The 26,832-nt window shown below is 39.4% G+C and overlaps 2 protein-coding genes and 1 pseudogene across 3 annotated transcripts; 1 reads left to right on the top strand and 2 right to left on the bottom strand.

Annotated features, from left to right (window-relative positions):
- Window positions 1-71: 71 nt before the first annotated feature.
- Window positions 72-25,076, top strand: LOC111327784 (protein mono-ADP-ribosyltransferase PARP14). Its single transcript, XM_022932052.2, has 11 exons — window positions 72-281; window positions 6,137-6,255; window positions 6,441-6,717; window positions 7,268-7,552; window positions 8,694-8,933; window positions 9,141-9,380; window positions 9,806-12,069; window positions 12,287-12,511; window positions 12,725-14,270; window positions 15,029-15,343; window positions 16,432-25,076. Exons 1-11 carry the CDS (start codon window positions 122-124, stop codon window positions 16,716-16,718), a joined length of 5,958 nt encoding a protein of 1,985 aa, XP_022787787.1. The 5' UTR covers window positions 72-121; the 3' UTR covers window positions 16,719-25,076.
- On the bottom strand, window positions 2,353-3,923 carry LOC148734090 (uncharacterized; annotated as a pseudogene).
- Window positions 18,293-25,295, bottom strand: LOC111327775 (E3 ubiquitin-protein ligase DTX3-like). 2 transcript variants are annotated; one of them, XM_022932040.2, is made up of 4 exons: window positions 23,604-25,295; window positions 19,976-20,200; window positions 19,013-19,280; window positions 18,293-18,714 (listed from the first exon to the last, which is right to left on the bottom strand). In XM_022932040.2, exons 1-4 carry the CDS (start codon window positions 23,617-23,619, stop codon window positions 18,645-18,647), a joined length of 579 nt encoding a protein of 192 aa, XP_022787775.1. In that variant the 5' UTR covers window positions 23,620-25,295; the 3' UTR covers window positions 18,293-18,644. The 2 variants fall into 2 exon arrangements, with proteins under 2 accessions (XP_022787775.1, XP_088608121.1); XM_088751995.1 differs by lacking the exon at window positions 23,604-25,295 and adding an exon at window positions 20,595-20,655.
- Window positions 25,296-26,832: the final 1,537 nt, after the last annotated feature.

Below are 26,832 nucleotides of genomic sequence, written 5' to 3'. Positions count from 1 at the left end.
AGTTAATATTAACTCTGATCTGAGCTAGAAAAAAAAACTGAGTAATTGGCATTTCCGGCTTTCTACGAAGACCTGACGAAACACGTATTTGTTAAAGTGCGTTGTTCTCAGAGGATTTGGCATGGACCGCAAGCAAATTTTGGTGACTGGCTTCCCCAATGGAACGAAAGAAGCACAGCTTATGATCTACTTTCAGTCTGAGAGAGATTCTGGAGGGGGCGACGTAGACAGCATCGAAATTGATCGCGGAAGAGCATACATTACTTTCGAAGAAGCTGGAGGTATGAAACATTAGTTCATTAATTGGCTTGAGTTTTTACTCGTCCTCAGTGCTATTTATATAGCATACTTACTTTTGATTTAGCATCAAACAGTATGACAATGAAAAATTTAGTAATAAAAAAGCAAAGATTAGAAAGAGTTCAGGTAATATTATTCTGAGAAATAAAGGTTCGCAAATCGCAAGGTGTCACCCAACTAATAAACACCCTTTGAGAAATTCCTTCACTGTAGTGTGGTTAAGAGCGAAAGTTGAAAGTTTTAGGGAAAATGAAAACTACTCCCGTAGTTTTACTGAGTCGTCGTTCTTGTGGCGAAGGGAAGTTTAAACTCGAAAGCGAAAGTTGTCGTCCCACATAGATGTGTTGGCCATTACTCACGCACCAAGCCGTCATTGCGGCAATGAAGGGATTTTACCCCGCGTGTGAATATATCACCTGTAGCCCTAAGCGATCTTCGAAATAATATCGGTTGAATCTACTACTAAGATCGGCTCAATAGTGACGAAAAAGGATTATACAATTCAAATGAACTTCTGGTAAATTTCAACCGCAAGCCCATCCGTGAGAGGTCGGCATAGCAGTCATGAAGAGGAAAGAAAATCTCTAAACCATAACCTGGATATGGTGTTCATCACCTACTCCTCTGAATGTAGCTGTAACTCGAAGTCATAGTGATTCACTGTAGCTGTTTCGCCGCCTCCAAGTGCGTGCTACAATCATATGCCCTTGGCGAACTATCATGCATTATAAGTGTATCGTTTAAAATTCACCAACAAGCTTCTTTTGGGCTACATCTTACTTGCAAATGGTTTGAACAATGAAGTTATACCCATCTTGATATTTTGGTCGAGTTTTCGGGTCAACAATAAAGCTTCGTTTGCAAAAGCGTTGTAATAGATAGAAATTAGCCATGTTTAAGCTGGGATAAATTTTGGCCGGTTAAGATTTTCAATTCATACGCCTTATACATAAATAGCGGACGCGCGGTTAAGACCTGAGCCGAGTTCACCAAAACGAGGCTTAGGACGCATCGCTTCATCTATTGATACTTAAGCTTGTGTGAAGGTTTGTGGAATTATTGGCTGTTTCCATTGTAGTTTAATAAAAATGGCGTAGTTTAATAGAGGATCCGTTGATGTAACGTAGTTTGACCTTGGCGAATGTTCTGTTATAAATATGACGGAGAGTTTTGCAGTTAATTTGAGTCAAGACGATATTCCTGGAGTGTCTTCAGAGGGAAGAAACCCAGGAGAGCTCAACAACGATGCCCTGAGGTTTTGGCTAAAATGTAGGGGAGATAAATGCAAAGGGCTGAAAACAAAGGCTCAGCTACTAAAACGGTATGTTTAAATGTAACGATCGATAGCCAAACATAAGTAGTAATCTGAACGTCATATGTTGAGCGAGTTAAATAGAGTTTGGTTTCGATATGAGTAAATTACACTCGAATTCGAAAATTGAGCGAAAATAACGTTTTACAACATCTCAGTTTCATCTGATATCCCACAGACAACGCAGTCATGATAAATTTGCTCAAGAAATCATGTGCCGAAAGACATTCCACTCTAGACACAGCTCATGGGATTAAATATGAGCCAGTAGCAATTGACAGGTATCACAAATACATGCACAGTCAAACAACAGCAGTACATGTTTTCAAAAGTGGATTTGTTGTATGCACTAGTACTCTGATACTGGGATGTTCTACGGATGGAAAGGTAATAGACCCCAGTTGGGAAGATCCCTCTGGACTACTTGAAGTCTAGTGCCCGGAAACAAAGTTTCAAGTGAGTCCCCTAGATGCCTGCTCAGACCCTAAGTTCTTTTGTGAGAGGGTTACTACGCCCAAGTTCAGTGCCAAATGGGCTGTACTGGTGCACACTGGTGCGATTTTATTGTTTACACTAAAAGAGGAATGTCAATTGAAAGAATTGCCTTTGACAGAGGTTACTGGGTTGAGCTTCAGGAGAAGCTTTGGCAATATCATTTTACAAATTTCATTAAGTATGCTGTAGCTGAATTTGCACCATCATGTACAAAAGCTGTGGTGGTTTGACATTCTACAACAGCATCATAATCAAACATTTAATGCATAAAATCTCAGAATGATTTGATAAATATCCTAAGGGGTAAATCCAATAGATTTGAAGCTCACAAAGACTGTAAAATTGTAAGTCTGTATCAAAATCACAAACCACTCATTAGTGTCCACTTTTACAGGGCTGGTCAAAAGGCATACCTGAGTGGGTCATTACTTTATCGATCCTTCAAAAAGGTGTGGGCTCTGTGATTTTTCACTACACATAAGGGCTGGGTCATCTTCTTTTCCCATGCAGAGGGGGAGGTAATCTAATTTCTGACCTCTATTTTGGGGTCAGTCAGTTTTTTTTAATCCAAAGGTAAGGGGTTAGGTCATGTGTCCAGGTCCTCCCCCTGTAATTTTTGGCCACTCCTTTACAGGTATCATAATCATTTCAGTGGTGTGTATTTCATTGAAAGAAAATAAAAAGCTCCAAGACCTAGATAGTAAACATTACTACAACACACCCTTCTTAAGCCAAAACAGTGAACAAGATAAAAATTACAAATCAGTTGTCTAAAGCTTTCTATTGTGTCAGCTTGTTAAAATTGGGTCTTGATTGTTGCAAAGAATTGCACAAACAGACCACATTTGAATTGCACTGCCAAAGAGATTCAGTGAGACAACGCTATCCCATATATGAAAAATTTTAATTTTATTAATTGCACGTTCGACATGGATCCTCAATTGTGCAATCTCCTGAGTTCTCACAACATCCTCCAGGGACATTTGTGTGGATGTTCCCAAGAATGGTGGAATATTCAAAGAAACACCTTAAGGTAAGATGTCACTTATAGTAAAACCTTTATCTGCCATCGTGGAATCTCCTTCATTGAATGGCAGGTCAAGCATGCCTGACCTTTCTACAATTTCTCTGTCTGATATACTTCCTGTATACAGTTGGCTTATGTAAGTGATAGCACCAGATGGAGAAATTCCCACAAGTCCCTTTAGTGTAGTATGATTCTTGTAGGCACTGAACAACTCACTATTCAGCAACAAGCTACTAGGCATTGCACACTTCACTTCTGTACAATCAATAATAACTCTTGTACTTGGATATGACTTCCTGGAGTCTTCAGGCATTTTTCTATTGACAGCTTCTCTTGATGGCCAAATGTTAAGCACTCCAAATCGAAGACACATAAAATTGATCCAACTAATAACAATTCTACTAACAGTTGCCTGAGAAACATTAAACAGGTGGGAAAGGTGGGTTTCTGAAAATCCCTGTCTTAAGCGACACGAAGTGAGAAAAAATTCTTCTTGTGGTTTGATTGATCTTGGTCTACCTCTCTTTACACCTAACTGTGGTGGAGACATAGTGTTTCTGAGGGTATCTTATTTTCACCTGACAACCAGTACCTGACATTTTCTCCATTATCTCCCGGATCTAAATATTCAAAGGATGCCAAGAATGCTTTGTAGTTAGGAAAGCCTGTATAAAACAACATTGCCTCATCAGAGGTAAACCGACTAAGTGAGAAGACGTTTGACTGAAGTGCTTTATTTTTGTCTTCCAAATCTGCAACTATATATTCGAGATTTGCGCATTTTTTTTTTCAAGTGGCCTTAATTGTTTGAGGGTCCCATTAAGATCTTTTTCAGTGGAAGGCATTTTATTAAGACTGATACTGGCGGCTCCTAACATAGTGGTTTCGTTAGTACCTGTTTCAGGAATATCGTTTGCGGCTTCAGGTGTTTTGCCAGGTTCCGAACACACTGAAGAAGACTCTTTTTCTGGGACAGATCTCTTCTCTTTTCGCAGTCGTAGATAAGGCCTCTCGGTAGGGGGCGGTCACTTTCGTAGTGAAGTTTGTTTCCAAGAAAATATCGACGGAACTGCATTTGTTTTCAGAGATGTTCGTCCACCAAGACCCTTTGATATGTCCCTAAGCTTGAAATGTAACGAACACACTTTTGATGCCTCGGAGATGCAAAAAAATCTACCAAAATCTCTACGTATAGTATGTATCCAACGTTTCTTCATTTCCTCTTCGTCTGGAAACTTAAGTAATTCAATTTGCTCTCCTTTTGATCCAACACCCCCTCTTTGTGTGCACAATGGTACTCAACAGTAAATGTTTGACTTCAACGCCATGTTTCTTGCGATGCCTCCTAGGCCTCGTGTTGGTGAACTCGGCTCAGGTCTTAACCGCGCGTCCGCCATTTATGAATAAGGCGTATTGCCTAAAACTTCAATGGCAAATGCGACGATCGGATTTTGACCGCCTAACCTCTAGCAAACGTTAGGGCATGATAAAAATAGCAATACTTAAAATGCACCTAAAAGGAAAGAGGTGGAGGAAGGGAGAAGGAGTTGAAACTTGCTCAGTGTATCACTGAGTTTGGAGACTTATGTTCGGTACACGAATTCTCAAATACTACACAGATCGGTGAGAACACAAGCTTTTAATGAATCCTTTCGGGTTCTTTCCTGCCGCTTGCCGGTCAGCGGCCTTTACAGGACTTCATGTTACTACAGAGACAAGTAGGACGAACTCGAGGAACATGCAACATCTTATACAGATTGGTGATGGCTCAGTAATTTTCCATCAAAACTCATGACTATTGCTCTGAGAACCGTAGTTCTATTGTCAATGAAATCAATAGATAGTCTTATAAGGATCTTGTTATTTTACCCATTCACGTTTGGAAGTTGATTCTCTTCTCCGTTTAACCCTTTAGTAATCCTTGCCTTTCCTAAAGGAATACATATGAAAAAACATATGCTAGAGGCATATAATCTATTTGATATATAATCTACCTAAATGATACGCCACATTTAAAAATGTCACGAGTTATTTTACTTTTCGATCAACTGGTTTTTATATGAACACGAAAGTTTATTGAAATCATTTCCTTCGCCTCCTGGTTAGCTCAATTGGTAGAGCGCCGGATTGTTGTCCGACAGGTCGAAGGTTTCAAGCACCAGCCGGACCAACACTCAGGGTCTTAGAACTGAGGAAAATGTGCTACCTTTCTATAATATCAATAAATGGATATTCTAGTCTTCGCGGAAGAATAAACCGTAGGCCTCGTCTCCCGCAGGGTTAGGTGTAGGAGACGTTAATTTCCCACGCACGAGATTACTGTGTGGTGGATGTCCTCCCCTGGGATGGGATGGGTGGGTATATCTGCCGAGATGGGCAGTATTGCCCTTTGCAGATTAAAACATAGATAGATAGATAGATAGATAGATAGATAGATAGATAGATAGATAGATAGATAGATGGATGGATAGATAGATGTGGACTGTTTTTCATGTTGTTAAGCAGAGGAGAGAGGGTTACCGGTGGTTTATAATTCTCAGAAAATATTTCGGACGTATACAAGGGGTTAGTTGAAGTTTGTGTTACTTCCTGCACATAGGTAATACTACTGACAAATAAATCCCATAAATGTTGGAAATACATGTGTTTTTCACCACAATTTCTTTCCAGCGTGCATTGATCTTTTTCGAAAACATGGGATACCATCTCTGTAAAAATGTTCAGTCTGGTTCCTCTCTCTTGATTATTTATCATGATGCATGGGTGCTGTAAAAAGTACTGGAATCATTTGGGACGGAAACAAAATGCACCATCAACAATACAGGCTCTTAAATATGGAAAGTAAACTATGATTTTGTGAAAAATGAAATTGATAAAATTAACAATGATGAGACGTGTAAGGTGAGCAATTCTTGCAAGTTTTTGTTGCTGTTTTTATATAGGTTCGTTTTTTTTTTCACTTTATTTTTATAGTGATGTTCATGTCCATTTCTTTTCGATAGCCGCCCGGCGGGTTGTTCGCCGAAATGGCCATTTCCTCCAGAATTGCCAACTTCAGGTGAAATTCCATCCAGACTCGGAGGATGAATATGATGAGTACGAACAAGAACGACATAATCAAGTAAATATACTGAAAGGACTTGTTAGAATGATGAACACAGATTTTCTCTATCTATATCAAATGCTTCGATCATTACTGTTAACATAAAGTGGTTTATACTGAGTAGTTTGACGTAGGTGCAAAGTCTTTTCACCACCAGGGCATTACACTGAGAACACCTTACAAGTTCATATTATTATTTCTAGCGATTTGAAGAATGCCAAGCCAGACATAGAAGAAGGCGAGATCTCCAGGACTTACCGGTTTCCCAGCAATTCGATAGAGAACAGCAAGGACATCCTAATGAACCTCCCGTGCCGAAGCAGTGCACAGTCAAAGTAAAGGGTGTGTTGCCAAACCTATCAAAAGATCTCTTGACCCTCTACTTCGAGAATCCAAGGCGATCTGAAGGTGGTCCAGTCTCTTCTATTGACATGAAACCTGATCTTCAAATTTGCTTGGTCACTTTTAAAAATCCTGAAGGTATATATTTAGATCTTTTTTTATCCCTATTTTTACTGGCGGCATTTGAAATTTTGATTTGAAACAATTTTCTTCTTTAGCAATTTTCTAAGCAGTCGTGATGATTCGTTTCCTGTAAAAATTTTTAGTGCTCAAGTTTAGTCGTTTTCAGGTCTTATGGAGACACTATTCAATCACTTGACATAAACACTCAATTTCTTTTACGAAAGTTCCATTTACTTACTCGCCTGCTTAATTATTCATTATTTACTTGTCCATATTAATATCCATTTATTAATAATATCCATTTACTTACTCACCTGCTTAATTATACATTATTGACTCATCTATATCAATCCTTTTTTCTGTCTATTGACTATTTTTAGAAAAGAATTGTTTCCTTGGCGTTTCAACCAGTTTATTGCGACTTGAGAAGGCGAAGTTTAATTAAACTAGCTGAAAAAAAACAAAACAAACAGTCTCAGCATGCCCATTGATGAGATCTCGAGAGGAAATGTTTACATTGGTCATATTTTAGGCATTCGATTTTCACTACATAAAATGTTTGCAGATGCTCAAAGAATCGTGGATAACTCCCCTCACATCGTGTCCAGCGTTCGTCTTGACGTGTCTCTCGTCAAAGAGAGAGAGGATGAATTGCCAAATGACTACGAGGACAACACCACTATTTCAGACGGCCCTATCAAAATAATTGTCAGCGGTATATCATCGCCCATCACCAATGATACCGTAAGGTATTACTTTGAAAATTCAAGGAGATCTGGAGGAGGAGCTATTTCTGAAATTTTCTTTTCCGAAGATGGAGAAGCCTGGATAACTTTTCAGGAGGTGGAAGGTACGTTGGCTACATGAAGTATCCGTTTTGGTATTTAATGGTGGAGAAAAGCCCATAACGATGAAGAATTTCAAAGTTATACAAGTAATAAGAGAAATCACTCAAACGGAAGTTCACTGCCACAAACGCTTTAAAAAAAAACTCTGTTGTTAGGCATGAGAGATAACAGCAATATCGATATGCACTCGTTTCATCCCTTTGAAAATGATAAAAGCTGGGGCCACAGAATGAGCAAACCAACAACATTTACCTTTTTGTGACATCTTACATTATGATACGATTCAACTGATTTCTCGGGGTTATGTTCACGCACCTTGAGAACCGATGTATGAGGAAAGTTTCTTTTTGTTTATTTATTTATTTATTTATTTTGTTATGTGTACTTCGTTAATTAATGGTGCCGTGAGCAGTTTCGCTAGCCTCATCTAGGCCTTTCAGTCAGTCATGGTAGCCTTAAAAAAAATCACTGTTTCAGAAAAGAAGACTTTTTAACTTACTGCCTCAATGCATCCCTACTCTTTTCATTTTTTTATACATTTTTGGAAATAATTCTCAGCCCTTTAAAGTATTTAGATCTATTTTAAGTGGATTTGTAAAAGAGCAAAGGCGAGTGATACAGACTAGAAGCGAATATAATTTTTAAGTATGAGAGCGATCTTCGCAGTAATAAATACTACTTAAGCAGTGGTGAAAATAAGGCCTGAAAAAATTCAAGCCTGTACGGGATTCGAACTCATGACCTCTGCGATACCGGTACAGTGCTATACCAACTGGGAGCTGGTTATTATGTTGGTTCATAATATGAGTTTTGCACAAATTGGGTTTACAACTGAGGTGCATTTACTTTTAAATCTTTTTCATATAATCGTTTACTAATTTATCCCACGGAGAGTAATTTACAAATACCTTATGATTAGGCGTAATGTACGGCTCGTGCAGCGCAGTTAAGTCTTAATCGCCTTAACCAATCTTCCCGAACATGCGCAACAGTGTTTGACTCAAGGTCAGCCATCACCCTTGATAGGCTACATTTGTTTTGGTCGAGCCCTCAAGTAACCAGACTAGGATTATCATCGTTGTTGCTGTTGCAGTTATCATTTATAGCGTGTTGATTTCTTCTGTTCCTGTTGTATTCCAACAGATTTGCAAAAGCTTCTTCACCAATCACATTCTATCAATGGAATGGTAATCTCAGTGAAGAAAGAACCACCTAAAAAAAAAGTACCATTGGACCCAATCCGAGTGCAGGTCCGAGGTCTAAACGAGAAAATTACTGGAGACTGTCTACTTTTATACCTGGAGAAATACAGCGGTGTTGAGGTTAAACAAGTTATCAAAGGTTGCAATAACAATGCAGTGGCAATATTTGAAGCCGAACCAGGTACGACGAACGGTACTTGTTTAAGCCTTTCCCTTGGCTAGTCTTTAACATTTCCCCATCATTTCAGTGAGGTAGAGTAGCCGCATTTCCGAAAAATGAAACTAGGCAAATAACCGTATTCAGCAGTTGCACAAACATTCTCGTTAACTTAGGTGCCTTAGACTACCGTTGAATTTCTCTTTGCTCACAAAATTAATCTCGTTTCAGACTTCGAATCGCTTTTCAGTAAGGTGCACGGCGACAATAAAGGTCCTGAAGGAAGCAAACCTCGTTTGGAGCGTGTTCCTGTTTGCTCCTCCATTTTAGTCGAAGGAATTAGTGAGAATACCTCTATGGATACCATACAATTGTATTTTGAAAGCAACAGACGTAGCGGTGGAGACATCGTCAGCCATGTAGAACGTATCACGAAAAGTAGTGCCATTGTTCACTTTGAAAAAGCATCAGGTAAGATCGTTTTTAATCTCTCATTTCGCTTTCGTAATACTAGGAGAAACTTTTAAGGGAAGAATCTGGTTAATTACTCATCATGCATCTCAACATGCTCATTCAGGCCACCGATTGGCTTCTTGCTCTAACATAATTGATCTTTTAAAAGGAAAGCTACAACCAGAGAGAGAGAGATAACCTTTACGCAATACAAACGGTCTTGAGGATTATGATTCTCTTCATAAAAGAGCATTACCGTTGACAAAAGAGACGATGTCCCTTTTGTAACGTTCGCACTTTAGGTAACGATCTGGTCAATAAAACCAATGATAGTGTCTGTGATGGATTAGCACTTAATTAAATAGTACTACATCTGTTTGTCCCTCCGTAATTATGACCAGTGCGGAATCAAATTTGTTCACTCTCACTATTTACCTTCACAGCCGTTCAGAGTGTAATCGGCAAAGAGGTTCACAAACTCGAGGATAAGAATCTGGAAGTACGATCATATCTTCCTTTTCTCGAAAGCTCGACCACGAAGAAGATAGAAGAGCCATTTGATGCTGAAGTTTTTGAACACATCAAAATTAACCACCATCATGATTTACTGATTCTGTCAGAGGAAAACAAGGTCAACATTAGCATGGATCCTGACAAGCAAGTTGCCGTAATCGTCAACTCAGAAAAGGGAAACGTTCCCAAACAGTTATGGCAAGAAAGATCAGGACGCCTGCTGAGCTTCTTGCAAGGTTTTAAGAAAGCTGAAGTTCGCATTCCTGCTGAATTAGCCGATGAAGTATCAGAGCGCTGGAGAAACGCCCAATCCTCTACAGAAACATCCGCAAATCTAATATCTTTCGGTGTACAAAACCGAGTAGCGCGCATCATTGGAAGGGTTCAAGAAGTAAGTGACGAGGAAAGGAGAATGGAAGACTTCATCCGTGCTGTTGAACAAGATACTGAGCTTATGAAGTCGGTAGCAAAAGTGACTGAGGATGGCATACCGAAGGCTCGATTGAGACTAATGGAACTGTCTGGCGTTTGCCAAAATCTCCAAAACGAGCATCAGTATTTGAAAATCTCTTTTGATATGGACGGAGAGATGTTGTTATTTGAGGGTCCCAGAGTTCTCCTTAAAGATGTGCAGGCCAAAGTTTTTGCCCTGATTTCAAAGATGATTGAGAAGCCCATTGAGCTCGCACCAAACATCATAAATGTTTTAAAAAAGCCATCAGTGTCGAGCCACCTTAAAGATCTATTTAAGCAAAAAAACATTCAGGCAATTTTTGATGGCGGCCAAAGCAACAGCTCTAACGAGATCAAAATCATCGGTGTTGACGTGAATAACACGCGAGAAGCAGAAAGAACTTTGCTGGCCGCTATTCAAGAAAACAGCATCCGTTTAACTGACGAAAATGCCCAAGTGCTTAGCAGCAGTAGTTGGAAAAGTTTGCACTCACAAATCATATCTAATTCTAAAGTTGAAATTGTCGTTGACATTCCCTCGGGCACTGTGTGGGTTAGCGGAGTTGTGGAAGATGTTAAAGAATGCTACGATCAAATCATTGACTTTCTTCAAAAAAACACTATACTATGTGACACCGTCGTTTTAGACACTGGTTCAACGCGGTTCGTCTTCGAAAGGTTAAGCTCTAAAATTGACGAAATTAAGAAAGACCTAGCCACCTGTTCTGTGGACGTGCGAATGGCTGCAGACTCTAAGGGTATAGAGGTATCTGGAACTACAGAAGGACTAAAGAGGTGCTCACCAAGAATTCTTGAGCTAACCAAAAGTATTGCGACGGCCTCCATCCCGATTGATAGGCCAGGGATGAAGAAATTCTTCTTGCGGGGTAAAGGACCTAAATCGCTAAAATCGATTGAGGACGCCAACAGCTGTATCATCATTCCAAAAGAAGGAAACGAAATCGAAGCCTCGCTGATCTCAGACGAAGAGGAGGAGAAAATATTTGAAGGAACCTCCGCCGAGTTTATTTGTAGCTTCCTCACGAAAGAAACAAAAAAGATCTCCGTCTTTAAAGGCGACATCACGAAACACCCTGTCGATGCTATAGTTAATGCAGCCAATGAAAATTTACAACATGCCGGAGGTTTGGCTGCAGAGATAGTCAGGGAGGGTGGAAGCGATATCCAGCGTCAATGTGACCAGTTTGTTGCAGATATAGGCCGTCTTTTAGAGGGGCGGACACTAGTTACAACTGCAGGAAGGTTACCATGCAGTCAAATCATCCACACAGTTGGGCCTAAATGGGATTTCACAGCAGAAAGACTTCGAAGAGATGGCATCGAAACAAGACAAGAACGCGTGCTTAAGCTGGCCATTAAGAATAGCCTAAAGGAAGCCGCAAGTCTGAAGACAATAGCTATTCCAGCGATAAGTTCCGGCGTGTTTGGCGTACCGCGTGACCTTTGTGCTAAAGTCATACTAGATGCTGTCGTAGAATTCTGCCAGGATAATCCGTCTTGCCATTTATCAGAGATTCATCTTGTTAACAAAGACAAGCCTACAGTCATTGCTTTCTCGGATGAAATGAGGAAACGATTTTCCAAGGAGAATAATTTCACTGCTGAGGAAAGGTCTGGTCGCGCGATCCCAACGCTGCGACCCAGAGGAGCTTCGAATTCTTTCACAACGCAGGAGGGGATTCAAATCACCCTAAAAGGTGGAGATCTCGCTAAAGAACGGGTAAGTAAGTTACATATTTGGTAAAAGAGGTCTCAACAGCGTTGTGAACCACCCGTGTAGAGCGAGGAGCTGTAGTGAATCTACCGCTGCCGGTCTTGGCGTGTCTTAATTAGTTTTATGTTATTAGCTTCCTTTGTAAAGCCCTTTGTCTTTTAGATTATTTTGTGTATTCTTATCGTCCTTTTTGTAATACTTTTACTGATCTTTTTCTTCCCAGGCTGATATCTTGGTTGGAACAGCGGCAGGAAATCTCAAACTTGACCAGAATCCTTGTGCGATGGCGCTCAGCAAAAAGGCTGGTCAATGTTTGCAAGACGAATGTGATAAGAAAAAAGCTGTTTCTGAAGGTAACATCGCGGTGCTACAGCATACCGGAGGTTTGAAATGCCAAGCAGTCATCTTTGCCATATGTTCGGACTGGGATAATGGTAAAGGAAGACAGGTAATTGCTTGCTGAATAGACCACTTGTTTAAGACTAAAAACAGGATTTTCTCACAAAAACCCAATGAAAGCTTTTTTATTTGTGGCTTTCATTGTTTGAAAAAGAGGGATTGAATGTAGGTAAACTTCACTCATTCCTTTTTTTTCTCGTTATGCTTCAAAACATAGCAAAATTGTCGTTACGGTAATAATTGCTTTTTAAAAATATTTTAGATTCTGATAGACCTGATAAAGAAGTGTTTGAAAGAAGGAGACAGAAAAAATGCCAAATCGATTGCTTTTGCTGCTATTGGTACTGGGATACTTCGCTTTCCTCGAGATCAGGTTGCAAAAATCTATTTCGACGAAGTAGTATCATTCAGTAAGAGGAACCCAAATACTAAACTGAAAGACATAAGATTTGTGTTATATGACAAAGACACCCCGACCGTCCAGGCCTTTGATGTAGAGTTAGAGAACAGGCTGAAGAATGCTGGCCGTAAAAGTAAGGCCTCCCAAGTCAGCGTCACCAACACATCAGCTACTGCCAGTCTTTCATTCTCTCCGGTAACCGAACGAAATCCGGATCACTTAGAGACAACCATCGGGTTACTCTCCTTTCAAGTTCAACATGGGGACATCACAAAAGATTCAACAGATGCCATTGCCGTTATCAATAATCCTTCCTTAGATCTCTCAGTTGGCCATGGAGCGGGAGCAGCCATTCTTAACAGAGGGGGCCTCTCCATTAGCGACGCGTGCGCTGAATACGATCCCCAAAGACCAGGCTCCGTTGTTGCTACAACAGCAGGACGCTTAAAAGCAAAATTCCTCTTCCATATCGTCCCAATTGAACCTATTACTGCTAAAAGTATCAAAGCCTCCGTATTGGAATGCCTCCGAAAGGCTGAAGAAAGAAAAGTCACCTCCATTTCGTTTCCGGCCATTGGGACTGGAGCCCTTGACATTTCAGCAAAGTCTTGTGCACATTCAATTCTGTCTGCAGTCCGCGAATTTGCTAACCAAGGGCCTGAGCACATGCAACTTGTCAAAATGACGATTTTCCAGAAAAGCATGATCAAAGATATTCGTTCAGCATTGTTTGAAGCATCAGGTCAAAGCCCTCCAGCAGAACCAGGATTACTTCATAAATTCACCTCTGGGCTTAAAACAGTAGCTGGCTTCATTGGACTTGGTGGGAATGAGGCAAGCACTGCGACGTCGGATGTTCAGAACGTTGACAACACAAAGCTAAATCTCGTTATATATGCTGGCAGTGAGAGTGATCTTCGCCAAGCCTCAAAAGAAGTTAATGATCTGATGGCTGAGAATTCTGGCCAAAACGTTATCAGCGATGAAGTAATCGGGCGTTTGACCGAAGAGCATTTGTCAAAAATTCACACCCTTGAGCTAAGATACAGCGTTAAGGCTGTGGTAGAAAAAGAGTTTGATCGCATAGAGTTATGTGGGCAAATAGAAGATATTCTCATAGTAACTTCAGAGATCCATGAGCTCCTCGATCAAATAAAGAAAGACGAAAATGAACGCTTTCGAGCAGAGATACTGTCGAAGAATGTCCAGTGGAAGTTCAAGCTTGGCAATAGGTTTCTAAATTACGAGAGTGATCTCAACACTAAAATCGAAATCGCCTACCAGGAAAACAAGGGAACAGTCACCGTCGTGCAGGAGGGAGAGCTCTACGAAATATCTTTCCTTGCCATGAAAGAGACAAGCCAAAATGGCCAAAGCACAGAAATCAAGAGGTGTAACCGGGGTGGAGGTGAGTTACTTAAATTTTAAAATTGTTTGGAATTGTACATTTGAAAACATAAATTATGTTTGTTTCCTAACAAAGCTTGTTAAAACGAGATTAGACATCTATATTTTTTAATACAGGATAGCCCCTTCAGTGTAGGGAAACACTGGTATCAACGGGGGTCCTGTTACCAACCCATCCCATCCCAGGGGAGGACATCCATTACACAGTAATCTTGTGCGTGGGAAATTAACGTCTCCTGCCCCTAACCCTGCAGGAGACGGGACCTCCATTTATTCGTCCCTATCCGAGAAGACTAGAATATCTAACCATTTCTTGATGTTATAGAAAGGTAGCACATTCTTCTAAATTATTTTAAGACCTTGAGTGTTGGTCCGGCCGGGACTCGAACCCTCGACCTCCCGCACAACAGTCCAGCGCTCTATCCATTGAGCTAACCGGGAGGCGGTTAGCCGTAACTGAAGGGTATACAATCCTCCCATACACAGAAATTCACCCATTCCAAATCCTTACAGTGCATTTTTAAATTCATTTATTTCACCTAGTTCCATTACGATGAGTCTTATACTATCTCTATAGGTCACAAAATTTTTTACGGGTATGGTTATAGCAAATGATCGAAATCGAAATTCTCTGTACAAGTAAAAGTGACATTTTCGTCGCGTAAGTCCACCCATCTCGTATATTTTCGTCACCTTTTGACAGGTCTACTGACCAAAATTGCATCTGTTTTGTTGTCTATTAATTCGTCTATTAAACAGACCCTCACGTTCCGGATTATTGGGATCCTCAGCCACAAGATAAGAAGGTGCATATTGTCGACATAAAACCTGCGTCGCATGTACAGGAGTACAAGAAGGTCAGCGATTTATTCAAAGCAACCTGCCAAAAGAAAATCGTCAAAATAGAAAGAATTCAAAATACAGCTGCGTTTGGAATTTACGCCATTCAGCAACAAAAGATGGACGAGTCTGTCAATGGGAGCAATGAAATGCTGCTGTTTCATGGAACAACAGAGGATAACTGTCGAGCCATTAATCACAAAGGCTTCAATAGGAGTTATAGCTGGCAAAGAAGTAAGTTAACAATGGCGCAGTTCGGGAGTGAAGGTGACTTGCTAGGCTGAAAATCTGTACAGTTTCTATTATAAATCAATAATTGAGAGTATCCCGAGCAATAAGAGTCAAAGATTGTTCATCACCCCAGACCTGTCTCTAAAAAGGGCTTTTTGACCAAATCTCATGGATTACAACTTGAGGAACAGGCTGTCAGTCAACAGAACCTACTTTAAAAGGCGTTGATGAACTCGAAGCGTCACCATCCCCATGGGGTAACCCACGAGCAAACGAAAATTGTCTTGTGCCCGGAGAATGGAAAATTTGAACCTTTCCTGGGCGTGGTGGGGCATTTGAAACGGAAATGTCAAGTCCTTCCAGCGTTATACAAGTGTTTTAATGGAAAATATTTAAAGGCAAAGAGTCGAATGGCTTAGATGGCGGATGATTTTCATGTCGTAGAATGATATTTTCAAGCAAAAAGTCCAGCAGCAGCACCCAAAACTCCGTATGCTTGATGACATTCTTTTATCAAACAAAACTTTTTTTTAGAGTTGGGCGGGGCATTTAAACGCAATTTTGGTCGGGGGGGGGGGGGAAGGGTGAAAATTTGAAAGAGGCAATCTTCAAAAAGTTCAAAGGCCCATAACCGCTTGAAACAAATGAGGACAATTTACCAAATACAATATATCACAAATATGGATAATCAAGATATCGACAAGAACGGATTGCACTCTTATCTTTTCTTTGAACTGTTTAGCCAAAGTGATTTTCCTTCCCTTTTAAAGCATCCGTCTATCAACAGAGATTTGTATGACATATGAAAGTCAAGAGGCATAATGCTTTGGTGACCTTGCATCTCGTAGGGAATCAATGGTCTGTAAAGATGAAAAGATTTCTTTTGAACAAAAATAAAAAAACTGATTGAATGCAGTGTTAAACCGTTATCATAGTAATGATAAATAATAATAAAAACACTTTTAGAGGTAATACTCCTGAGTTCAAGAGGCAATTGATTCCATAGCCAAGAAGAAATTATAGAAAAAGCTCTGTCGCTAAAAACAAAACTCTGTCTATATTATTAAACGTAGTATACTGTATGTTTCCAGACAACCTTTATGGAAAGGGCGTTTACTTCGCTAAAGAAGCAAGTTATTCCGCAAGTTCTCAGTATTCACCACCTGGTCCAACAGGCTTTCGACACATGTATCTCGCAAGGGTGCTGGTCGGTGATTACACAGTGGGGAAGAAAGACATCATAGTCCCTCCATCCAAAACGTTAAATGACCCTACAGATACATACGACAGCGTCGTGGATCAAATTCCCAACCCAGAGATCTTCGTGGTATTTCAGGACCCGCAATCTTATCCCGAGTACCTGATAACCTTCCAGTAACGAACGGTGGTGGTTTTTTTTTTTTTTTTGCTTTTTTTTGTTTTTTGTTTTTTTGTTTTTTTGCACTTTTTCGATTTGTTTTGCTTTGTTGTTTGGCATTTGCTGATTGCGATAAAACTTTTGAAAAAAGTTGTTACAAAAGAGGCTGAAAAGGTCATCAAGTAAAAAGATTGTAGAAACAGCAATTCCGAAGGAAGTAAACTAAATTTGATGCACAAACTAGGGGAGAGGTAGCTTACTTGTTTAGCGTAATTAGAATTGCTAAAAAAATATTTCAAAGGAATTAGCCTTATTACTTTTAGCCTGCTCGATCTTCCCAACATTAGCCGATTTCTGCTCGCTCTATTTTAATGATATTTCTTCTGAGGTGACACCTTTTGCGGTAAAAATAACTAAGATACAGCCGTGTGGCGTTCTCAATTTTTTCCCCACTTGAGGTTGTTCATGTAACTTGTCTCTATGACATATCACTGTTGTTTAAGTTCTTAGGACCACTTTTATTATCGTTTCTCTTTTTATTTGTTTCATCATCTATTTCGTTATTCTTTTTCTAACACCTCTTCTATTTGAGCCACGGTTCTCAAACTGAGATGAACGAATGTTCAGGAGGAAGATGGGAATTACTTCGATAGTCTATCACAGCTACTGTAACATACATGGTCCTCACCTACACTTCTAATCCGGATTTACAATTTCGCATAGACATGCCAATATTCCAGATCTCGAGAGCTATCTTCTCAATAGACACTCATATCGGTTGTCTTACAAAAAATTGTTGGCAAAATTTAAGCAGAGTACCAAGGAGAGATTGTATAGTCCAAAGTGGACGTTGATCTGATCTTTTCTGGTAAGGAATGAAACTCAAATGATGTAGTACGTACCCCCTGGCTGACCGGCGGGTCAGATGGGTACTTAAGCATATCTTTGGTTTAAGAATAAAGGGGAATAACTTTCTAATGAAACTTTAGTGCTGCGTCGGTAGGAGTAACAAGTATTTTGGTGTGATCAACTGAGTTCATAATGTGCATTGGCCACCGTTAAGAGTTCCAAAGCTGACGTTTCGAGCGTTAGTCCTTCGTCAAAGCGAAGTCTTGGTATTCTAAGGTTTTGAATGAGGCTAACAGTATATCTCGTTTGTGCTAAGTCTTTAATAAAAACTGTCCATAACATTAAGAGTAATAGTTTTAAAGAGCCCCTCAGTCTTTGAGACTCGAAATGAACTTGTCACGGTCTTGTATTCTATAGAAAGGCCAAACTGATCTACAGTTTTCTCTGAGGCTCCCCAGAGACCCTTTAGGGCAACAGCAGACAAACCAGACTAATCTTCATGTCTAGGATATCTTGACGAGGAGTGTTTCAAGTTATATCGTGGGTTGAAATTGACGCTTCCTGTTTTTTTTATGCAGTAAAGTGTTATACACATCGTGGTAGCGTTGTGGTAACCTAAAATGAACGGTGACCCTAAGATCAGACCGAACCCCAAATTTTCCGATAAGATCGAGGGTTACCTTTAAACTAAGAAATCGTAACTATTGGAACAAACGTTAACTTGGTAATTAAAAAAAAGCGAAAAATAAGCGTTAAAAAGCCAATTTTTTATTGAAATGCTACCTGATCAGGTTTTACATGCAACACTAAGTAAAATATAACTTACATCGTTGTGTTGAAAAACGTTCAAGCGACATTTCCTTCAAAACATAAGAAAACATTACACAATCAACGAAATTTTGTTCGGTCTCTCTTCTTCCTTCACAAAGGAATATGTGGCAGTCGATGGTTGTAGGGTAAGCTGAACATATCACAATATGCGAATAGTTGTCTATTTCTAAGTAGTCATTTCACCAATGATTGGCACGCCCTTCGTGACGTTCACAACATCGCATACAATATTTTATTTCTCAATGCTGCAGACAGCGGCCAACCAGATCAACGGATTCCCTTTGCCGCAAGATCTTCTCTAACTCGTTGAAGGTAATGTGGGTCGGGATAACCAAACCTGAAAAAGCAGAACAAAGGTAACTCAATTGCACCCACAGCATAATAATACACCCATAGCATAATAATACACTCTCTAATGTTGCAGAAAACACTTGCTTTGCTTCAATTAGTTTTTTTAGCAAACAGTAAAGGTTCTTCATTCACACGAATATCGATTCTCTTAATGGCGACACTGAGAGGACACAAACACAGAGGACTGTTCAAGCATATTTTCCGATGAATTCCTTCTTTTTGTGGGCTTGTAGCCTCGTTGTTGTGTAATTGACGCATTGCTTAAAAACTTTTTCACAACTTACCCGTGGGCACCACCTGATGTATTTGTCGTGTGATGTATATCATTCCACGTGATCTGATTGGGTAGTCCCGTTGTTATGGAGGTTCCCACAGTGACAACCAAACGTGCATTGAAAGCTCTATGTAGCAGCTGCAAGACTTCTCTACCCTCGGGATTGTCAGGTAAATACGCAGTACGATGCGTCCCACTGTACCGCTGACCAGGGTTTGGGGGCTCTGGGCCTTGAATTCCTGATTGAAAAGAATAGTGAATGCAGATGGTACCACATCCTGATGAGGAAGAAATAAGGAACAACATCGAATCGAAATTATGTTTATCATAAAGATACTGTGAGTCTTATAACCTATTTGAACGCAGCAAATATAATTTGTTAATACCGTTGTTGATTTCTGACAAATAAATTTCATACATTTGGTGCAGCAACACTAGAGCTCATGGGAAGAGCTATTTTCCAGAACAGCTGCTGCTCTCAACGCTTTATAGGAACACTTCTTCCTTAAGTTTAACAAATAGTTAACTGCCTCAACAATTGTTATTTTCTGGGGATTCTGCATCTTAAAGACACGGTCACACTCAGACTACTTTAAACAGAATTAAATTAAGAGACAAAAATATGAGACAAAAACAAAAACGGACCGAAAATGATTTCCAGTTTAATGCATGTTACAGAAGGACTAATCACTGAAGCAATGTATTACAAGCAATTTATTTGACATATGTCTCCATAACCCTAACCCTAAACCCAGCTCTAAAACTGCAAGGCTGAGTCCCAAATGTAAAATAATTGTGTTATATGGTAAGTTATTCTGACCCAAACTCACCTCCTACCTTAAAACAATGAAACTTATTTAACTAGGGAGAAAAACTTTACCCAGGATAAAAACATTTACCTAGTTAAAAAATATAATTACAATGTAACTAAAAGCAAAAATTACCTGCAACATAAAATAATAATACAACATACCATAGTAACCTGGGAGACTGGAATGCAGAGTGGACGAAGTCATCTGCCCTGGTGGTTGATTCCCTGTCACGATTCCTTGTGGCTCCTTACAAATGGGGCAAACATTTAATATCCTCAGAGCTTGACTTAAGCAATCTTGGCAAAATACATGACCACACTTAATAGTTTGGGGTTTAACCATGTTCTCAAGGCATATTGGACATCTGTGCTGTATGTTTGTCCACCCTAAAGAGAAGAGTAAAAAGTGGAAAATTTATTCAAAAGAGCAAAGAAATAGTTACATGATGTACAATTATGTTTATATACTTTTAGAGGTGATTTTGTTCCATAACAGTACTTATTGGAAGCAGAAAAAATCAGAGAAGAATGGAGTGAAAAGAGGGGCTTGCGAGGGTACATGGGCCAAATCTACTATTTTACTTCTCCTTCAATCCTCTCCCCCTCTCATTTTCCCCATTAACCCTTCCAGTTTTTACCTACTACATTAACTTAAAGACAGATAAATGGTAAAACAGAGGATATTGCTCATATTGGCAAATTCTAAAATTTGCTAGTATCAGAATTATGTCTAAAGCTATACCAACAAAGGAATGAGTCCAAGGGAACAACACATACCTACCCTTCTTCCACACTGTAGCCTCTTCCCTGGCCCAGACCCCCTTCCCCCCACCCATTCCCACCTAAAAATGGAAAAAGATAAAATTTAGTTCTGTCTCAACCTCAAAAACATATTTTCACGTATGAGAAGTGTTCATGCTACACACATTTGTGAAGATGTCTGCAAACAATTATTTTTTAAACACATCTTTTCCGTTCAGGTACAATTTCTAAAAAGGATAAAAAAAATGCTTACAAGAAAAGGCTGATTACAACTGATAAAATCAATAACCTGCTTTACAAAGATGCCATGTATATATAAGATAGTGCTAGATGACCTCGCTTTGGAAGTTTTGGAAGTGGACCAGGTAGGAGTCACTACAGGCAAGAAAAGGAAAAAGCAATGTGGCCTATAAGTCACCTCAGTCTGCAATTCTACTGTCATGCTTGAACAAAGCCAACACAGTCACTGGCTATGGGTCAAACTGAAGAGGTTTAGGATGGGGGACTAACTAATAAAAGCTACCAGCAAGAATGGAAAATTGCATGCTCACATGTAAATGCATACGGACCATTCTGGATGGATTGACTGTTATCAGCCTGTAATAATGCTAGAACTTAATTCTGCCCGCTAATGATCAATTTTTATTTTTCAGTCAACTCCCACAATCTTTATCCTGTCATTCCGAGCAACCCATGATGTCTGTCTCACAAAAAGAAAACATTACATTAAGTATGAACGTCAAATTCTTGTACTTATACCTCCCAATCAAATGTTTTTTGATTGGAGGAGATCACCTCATATTCTATGGGTCAAAACTCACTATTAAATAAATTTAAAATAACTTTCAGTGCAAAAAAAGTCTTACTAACTCTATTGCAAAATGACAACGTAAACTTTCAACTCACTAGTAATCAGCCACTGATCATGTACCTCGAAACCATTAGCAAATTTGTGTAACAGCTGACATACCAGCTGATATTAAGAATCAAAATAATTTCATATTAAGCAATTTCCACAACTATAGGTCTGCTCTCATTTTGATTTGGGGGGTATCAAAACACTTAATGACTGGCCTTAAAGGAAGTAGCGAGCTTTGTCTAGAGCCCCTTGAACATCAATATTACTCTTGTGTCTTAGGACAAAGGGACAAAGTTAAAGCATGAGACCATAGAGTTAAGTCATTCATTGTCAATTGAAGGATGCAAAGCAATGTAGAAAGTGATAGTCAAATATTATCAGCAGTATCATTCAAGCATCAGTGAAGTATTAGTGAACTTGAAAATATCTTTGCCATAAATATGTATACCTGTACATCTTAGTTAAGATGACAATTGCCTGACTACCAGCCAATCACTGCATCCAGCAAGTATATAAACAAAATGTCAATCAATTATTGGTGGACAGTTAAACTACTAACAATTCCTATTATTGCAGAAATCTGCCTATCATAATATTCTACCAAGATTATAATAAACATTATAGGCTACTTACAGCTGGTACATATAGTCTGGAAAAAGATATAACGAATAAGAGACTGAAGTGCTGCAGCCACCAATTAACTTAATTTCCTAGCATTTTCTCACATTTGATAAACTATTTGTTATACATTTGCCCAGGAATAGCATATGCAGAAGACCACTTGAGGTTTTGGTTATACTAAAACAAGTGGTATCACCAATCCAGATTTAAAGGATAATCATCAACTGAATTAGACACCTTAAAAGTTCACCACGGCTGATGCAAGGAGATTGCAGTAACTGAAACTGGCTTAGATTAATGGTTAAACCATCTACAGATAAATAAAGCTAAATGAGGAATTTACTCCTCTTGGGTGTAACAGCGTAGCTGAGGTGGAATAGTCATAAGTAATGTATTGGGCATTCATATCAACATTTGTTTCCACAATTTGCAGTATTGAGAAGAGAACTCAGTTTGTCCCTATGACAGGAATTACCTATTATGGTGGAAAACCATAACAGAAAAAGGCACTAAGGATAAGAATCACAAGAGTAAAGAATTAAGATCTGTTTTCGAAAAACGTCTACCATGTTGTTGAAATGCATCAGTACAGCCCACCCTGGTGCATGGACAGAATACTGAATTTATAACTATTCAATGTCTCTATTACAAACACCAGGTTGTTACCGAAACTATGTAGTAGAAAGTATTTTATGAAATCTATAGTATTGAGACGTCTGTACTTCAAAGAAATATTTGTTTTACCTGTCAGGCTCTGGCAGGCGCTTAGATTTAATTGGTTAACACAGTTACGTAAATTCCCAGGGGGTACTCGATATATTCCTGGGTGGGAAGGTGCGGCGCAGCCCCTCAAACCCTGACCCTGTTTAAGACAAATATTGCTGATTTTCCTACCCTGTTTAAGACAGAATTCTGATTTTTGATACCCTGTTTAAGACATTTAATGTGCCTGGTATCAATGCCAAAATCATCGGAATTCAATACTAATTAAAATTAGAGTTTGTAAAAATTTGCTGTTTATCTTCCAAGAAAAGATATCCTGTTTAAGACAAAAATTGATAAATCGATACCCTGATTAAGACAAAAAATGATAAATTCGATACCCTGTTTAAGACAAAAATCTCGAAAAACATACCCTGGACCCCCGCACATCCCCATTAAGCCCTTATCAAGGAATTTCGCCCCCCCCCCCCCCCCTTGGGCGTAAATTCAGATCATCGATATTGTTTTTGTTTCCTGTTCAAATTCAAAGCGAAAGCAAATGGCAAAACAGAAACATTTCTTAAAATCTGACCAGCAATAAACACTTGTAAGGTGCACAACAACACTGAACAGGGATAGATTTTGAGAATTTTTTGGTACATCAGAGGCAAATAATAGTATCTACACTCGGCCAAGTTCCTGTAAGTTCGTTCTCCCGCAATAAACGCTACATTTCTGAATATTCTTAGTCTGAAATCTCTCCTGGATCATGAAAACAAATTCATTAAGTATCTTTTGATTAGACAACTGTATTTAGCTGAATATCACTTTTTCTATCGTGTTTACCTTGACGTGTGTCCATCTCTGTACAGAGCAACTATAACCTTCAGGTACTGGAAATTGTAGGTAGCAGTGTGTCGGATTTCTCGGAAACGGCGCTAACCCACCCGCTCTGAATGTCTTGAGCTGAACGGACACCACTTCCGTTGTGGTGAACAGTAATAATGAGCGGCTGAGAATAGTAGAATGCCAATCCGAGCTACACAAGTTTCTTTGATTTCCAAGCTTCCGTCCAAACACGATAGAATATTGAAGAACCGTCACTTCTTTGGAAAAGTTGCTCTATAATAGAATGAGACCGAAGGGTCCTTGGTACCAGTAAGCGTGGCAACACGAACAACTTCCGCTTTTCTGAGAAAAAAGCCTTTACACGACAGCCAGAGGCTATTGTCTCGGAGGGAATTAATGGCTGGATGTGAGAACTTTCTTTATGATGCTATCAAGAAAGAATTGGAATGCTCCCTCTGCCAGGAGCAATTTACTGAGACCAATCAACCAAAAGTTCTTGTATGTCAACATACTTTCTGTAAGTCTTGTCTCCAGCGCTGGTTGCGTCGGCAGATTGGGAAAGGTTTGAGCTGCCCAAACTGTTGAGTTATAACCGAATGTCCCAACAACAACATTGACCGCTTACCGTCCAACCTTGCACACAAGAGACTAGGAGATATCTTGAAAGCTCATGGTGATTCGGATAAAGGACTTAATCTCGAATCAAATGAACAAAACGTTTGTAAACGACATGAAGTACTCGTAAAGTTCTACTGTCAACCGTGCGAAATCTGCATTTGCTCAGAATGCGCCATTACGGAACATCGAGATCCGGTAGATCACAACATCATGTCGCTTGAAGATGGAGCAAATAAGCAGAGAGGGATTATCCAAAGTAGCTTGAGAGATATTGAAGAGAATTCTTTTCTTCTGAAGAACCATTTTGAGTCTTTAAGTGAAAGAAAAGCGAAATACAATAATAGCATCGATAAAGTGGCGGCAGAAGTTCATAGCGTGACGGAAGGTATTATCAATGTTCTTCGTCAACAGTAAGAAATGATGACAGAAAAGTTGGCAAAAGAAAAGTCACTTTACGACGAGGCCATAAAAAATGAGTTGTCGAAGCTCGTCGAAAAGTTCCGACTAATGTACAAGAGCACAAGACATGGTAGAGAAGTTTTACAAACAAATGACGTAAGGAAAATGTTAGACGTAAAACATCAGCTTGATGGAACTGTTGCGGAAAGGTTTCAGAATTCTACGCCACTACTCAGATATCCAGAGTTCAAGTATTCGATAAATACCCTGCCTCCAGATTTCCGTCTTGGTGTTCTACATGTAACCTTTACAGAGCCTTACTTTTCTGTTGGAACAGGACAAGGACTAACTGATAAAATTTTAATTACACCTTATTTAAAAATCTCATTCAAGCTTCAGTGCTTTCCTTTTAAAATGCTATTGAATAATAACATGCACGGTTGTTGTTGTTGCCATAGTAGTCTGTCTTGGATTTCAAATGCATGAAAGGTAAAGTTGGCAGCCAGCAAGATATGTAAAGAAAGTGTTAGATTATTTGGTTTATGATGGGTGCCTTATGTGTCACCAGTATTTTCAATCTACAATTTCCGATTGAGATTTAAAAAGCCAAAATCCTCTCATACCTAAAAGTTCAAAACATAGTGATACTTATTGCTTTTGGATCTAGCAGCCCTTAATTTATTCATTTCTTTTCAATGGTTGTTTCTGTCTAGGAATGATTTCAGAGAGCTGCCTCTTGACCTTTGTAGTGTATATGAGACTGTCAAAACTTTTTAATTCTACTTCAATGGAAATTTCCTCTTTCATGTCACCGCAACTTTTTCTCAAACAAAAATTATGGCATTTTTTATCAACAGCTTAAAAAACCTTCTGATCACCAAAAGTGACACAATACCTATAATTTCATTTTAGAGCAAGTTTGTCCTAATCCCAGCTGTTATTATTAACTCAATCAAACCAGTATGAGACACCCCCCCCCCAACCAATTAAGGGCTTCCTCTTGGTTAGCACCTCCTCCCCTCGCCTTTAATTGACTTCCTCGCCGCCTCATCCCTGGTTAAGCACTACCCCATGCTTAGCGCCCCCCCCCCCCTCTACCTGATTAAGGTCACCTTTGATTAGTGCTCCCCTCCCACCCAATTTGAAAGTGCTCACCCTTGATTAATTAGCACATATAAAAATCTCAGCCAAATTAACACTTAATCTCACTCAAACGTCCAAAATTTTATTTCACGTTTTGGTACAGTGGTAAACATCGTACTGCTTATTTGCCCGATAGCCGCGAAGGTCGAGAAGTCCAGTAGTTACTACATAGAGCCCTTAATGCATGATTGATTTTTTACTGTTTTTCCGTTGTTCTCGCTGAATTGTTCTTCGTGTACAGGGCATTGTAGTTCCTCCTTTCTATCATCTAAAGAGTTCTTGCTTTCAGCCATGGCGTACCATGAATTGAAATAACAGTCTCACGTTACGGTATTGGCGATAAAAGGAGCTCTGAGCACACTAGAACCTAGGACCCCTTGACCCACATCCTTTTATCCCATTCAATTACAAAGGCAGGCGCGGTATCGGCTCTTTATTTCAAAACAGAGACAGCCGAGAAGAAAGGAAAGGGAAATAAACCCATCGGTAGGTTTTATAAGCGAAGAATTGAAAACCTTGGGCAAGAAAGGTAATCTCGGTATATGCAGTCACGAAGCAACCTCGTTCCCAGCGTATCTCATCTTTTCTTTTGCTCCAGGGGGCCCTTATAAACACGCTCCGGTTGAACATAAAAGATATTCACTTTTGATAGTTGTGCGAAGTAAATTTGTTTGAGTGGCAAACTGACTAAACGAAAACGAAAATCGCAGTCCTTATAAAAAACACATCACAAAACAATTTTTACATTGAATTTTCTAAAATCTTAACCAGCGATAGCGTATACAATCCAAGTAAAACTAACATAATTCAATTTTCTCCCCCCACACTACATCATGTATCGGGGTCAATAACTCACTGATTTAAAAGATTTACGTACTAGAATGTGCCTTTCACAGAATACCTACTTTATCTCGTGATTGGGCACCTATCTAAGAACCACTCAACCCTCTAACAAAAATCATACATCTATAGTAGTCTCGTAAATCTGTCAGCCATTTGTTCTCTTGAATCGATTTGAAAGTATTTTTAACAGTTGAGTAAACTTTCCAATGTCATTCCAGTCGTA

The sequence above is a fragment of the Stylophora pistillata genome, chromosome 3 (assembly GCF_964205215.1).
Source record: "Stylophora pistillata chromosome 3, jaStyPist1.2, whole genome shotgun sequence".
NCBI classification, from domain to species: Eukaryota; Metazoa; Cnidaria; class Anthozoa; order Scleractinia; family Pocilloporidae; genus Stylophora; species Stylophora pistillata.
The sequence above is the reverse complement of the archived record's forward strand: the minus strand, read 5'-3'. Positions and strand labels throughout refer to the sequence as shown.

Bases quoted from the DNA above. Each gene is read 5' to 3' on its own strand.
- LOC111327784 (XM_022932052.2), top strand. From the start codon at position 122: ATGGACCGCAAGCAAATTTTGGTGACTGGCTTCCCCAATGGAACGAAA. The intron at 6,718-7,267 runs GTATATATTTAG...AAATGTTTGCAG, and splicing joins CACTTTTAAAAATCCTGAAG to ATGCTCAAAGAATCGTGGAT. The intron at 15,344-16,431 runs GTAAGTTAACAA...GTATGTTTCCAG, and splicing joins GAGTTATAGCTGGCAAAGAA to ACAACCTTTATGGAAAGGGC.
- LOC111327775 (XM_088751995.1), bottom strand. From the start codon at position 20,649: ATGGGTGGGGGGAAGGGGGTCTGGGCCAGGGAAGAGGCTACAGTGTGG. The intron at 20,201-20,594 runs GTAGGTATGTGT...TCTTCTCTTTAG, and splicing joins GGCTACAGTGTGGAAGAAGG to GGTGGACAAACATACAGCAC. The intron at 18,715-19,012 runs GTAAGTTGTGAA...CTGCTTTTTCAG, and splicing joins ACATCAGGTGGTGCCCACGG to GTTTGGTTATCCCGACCCAC.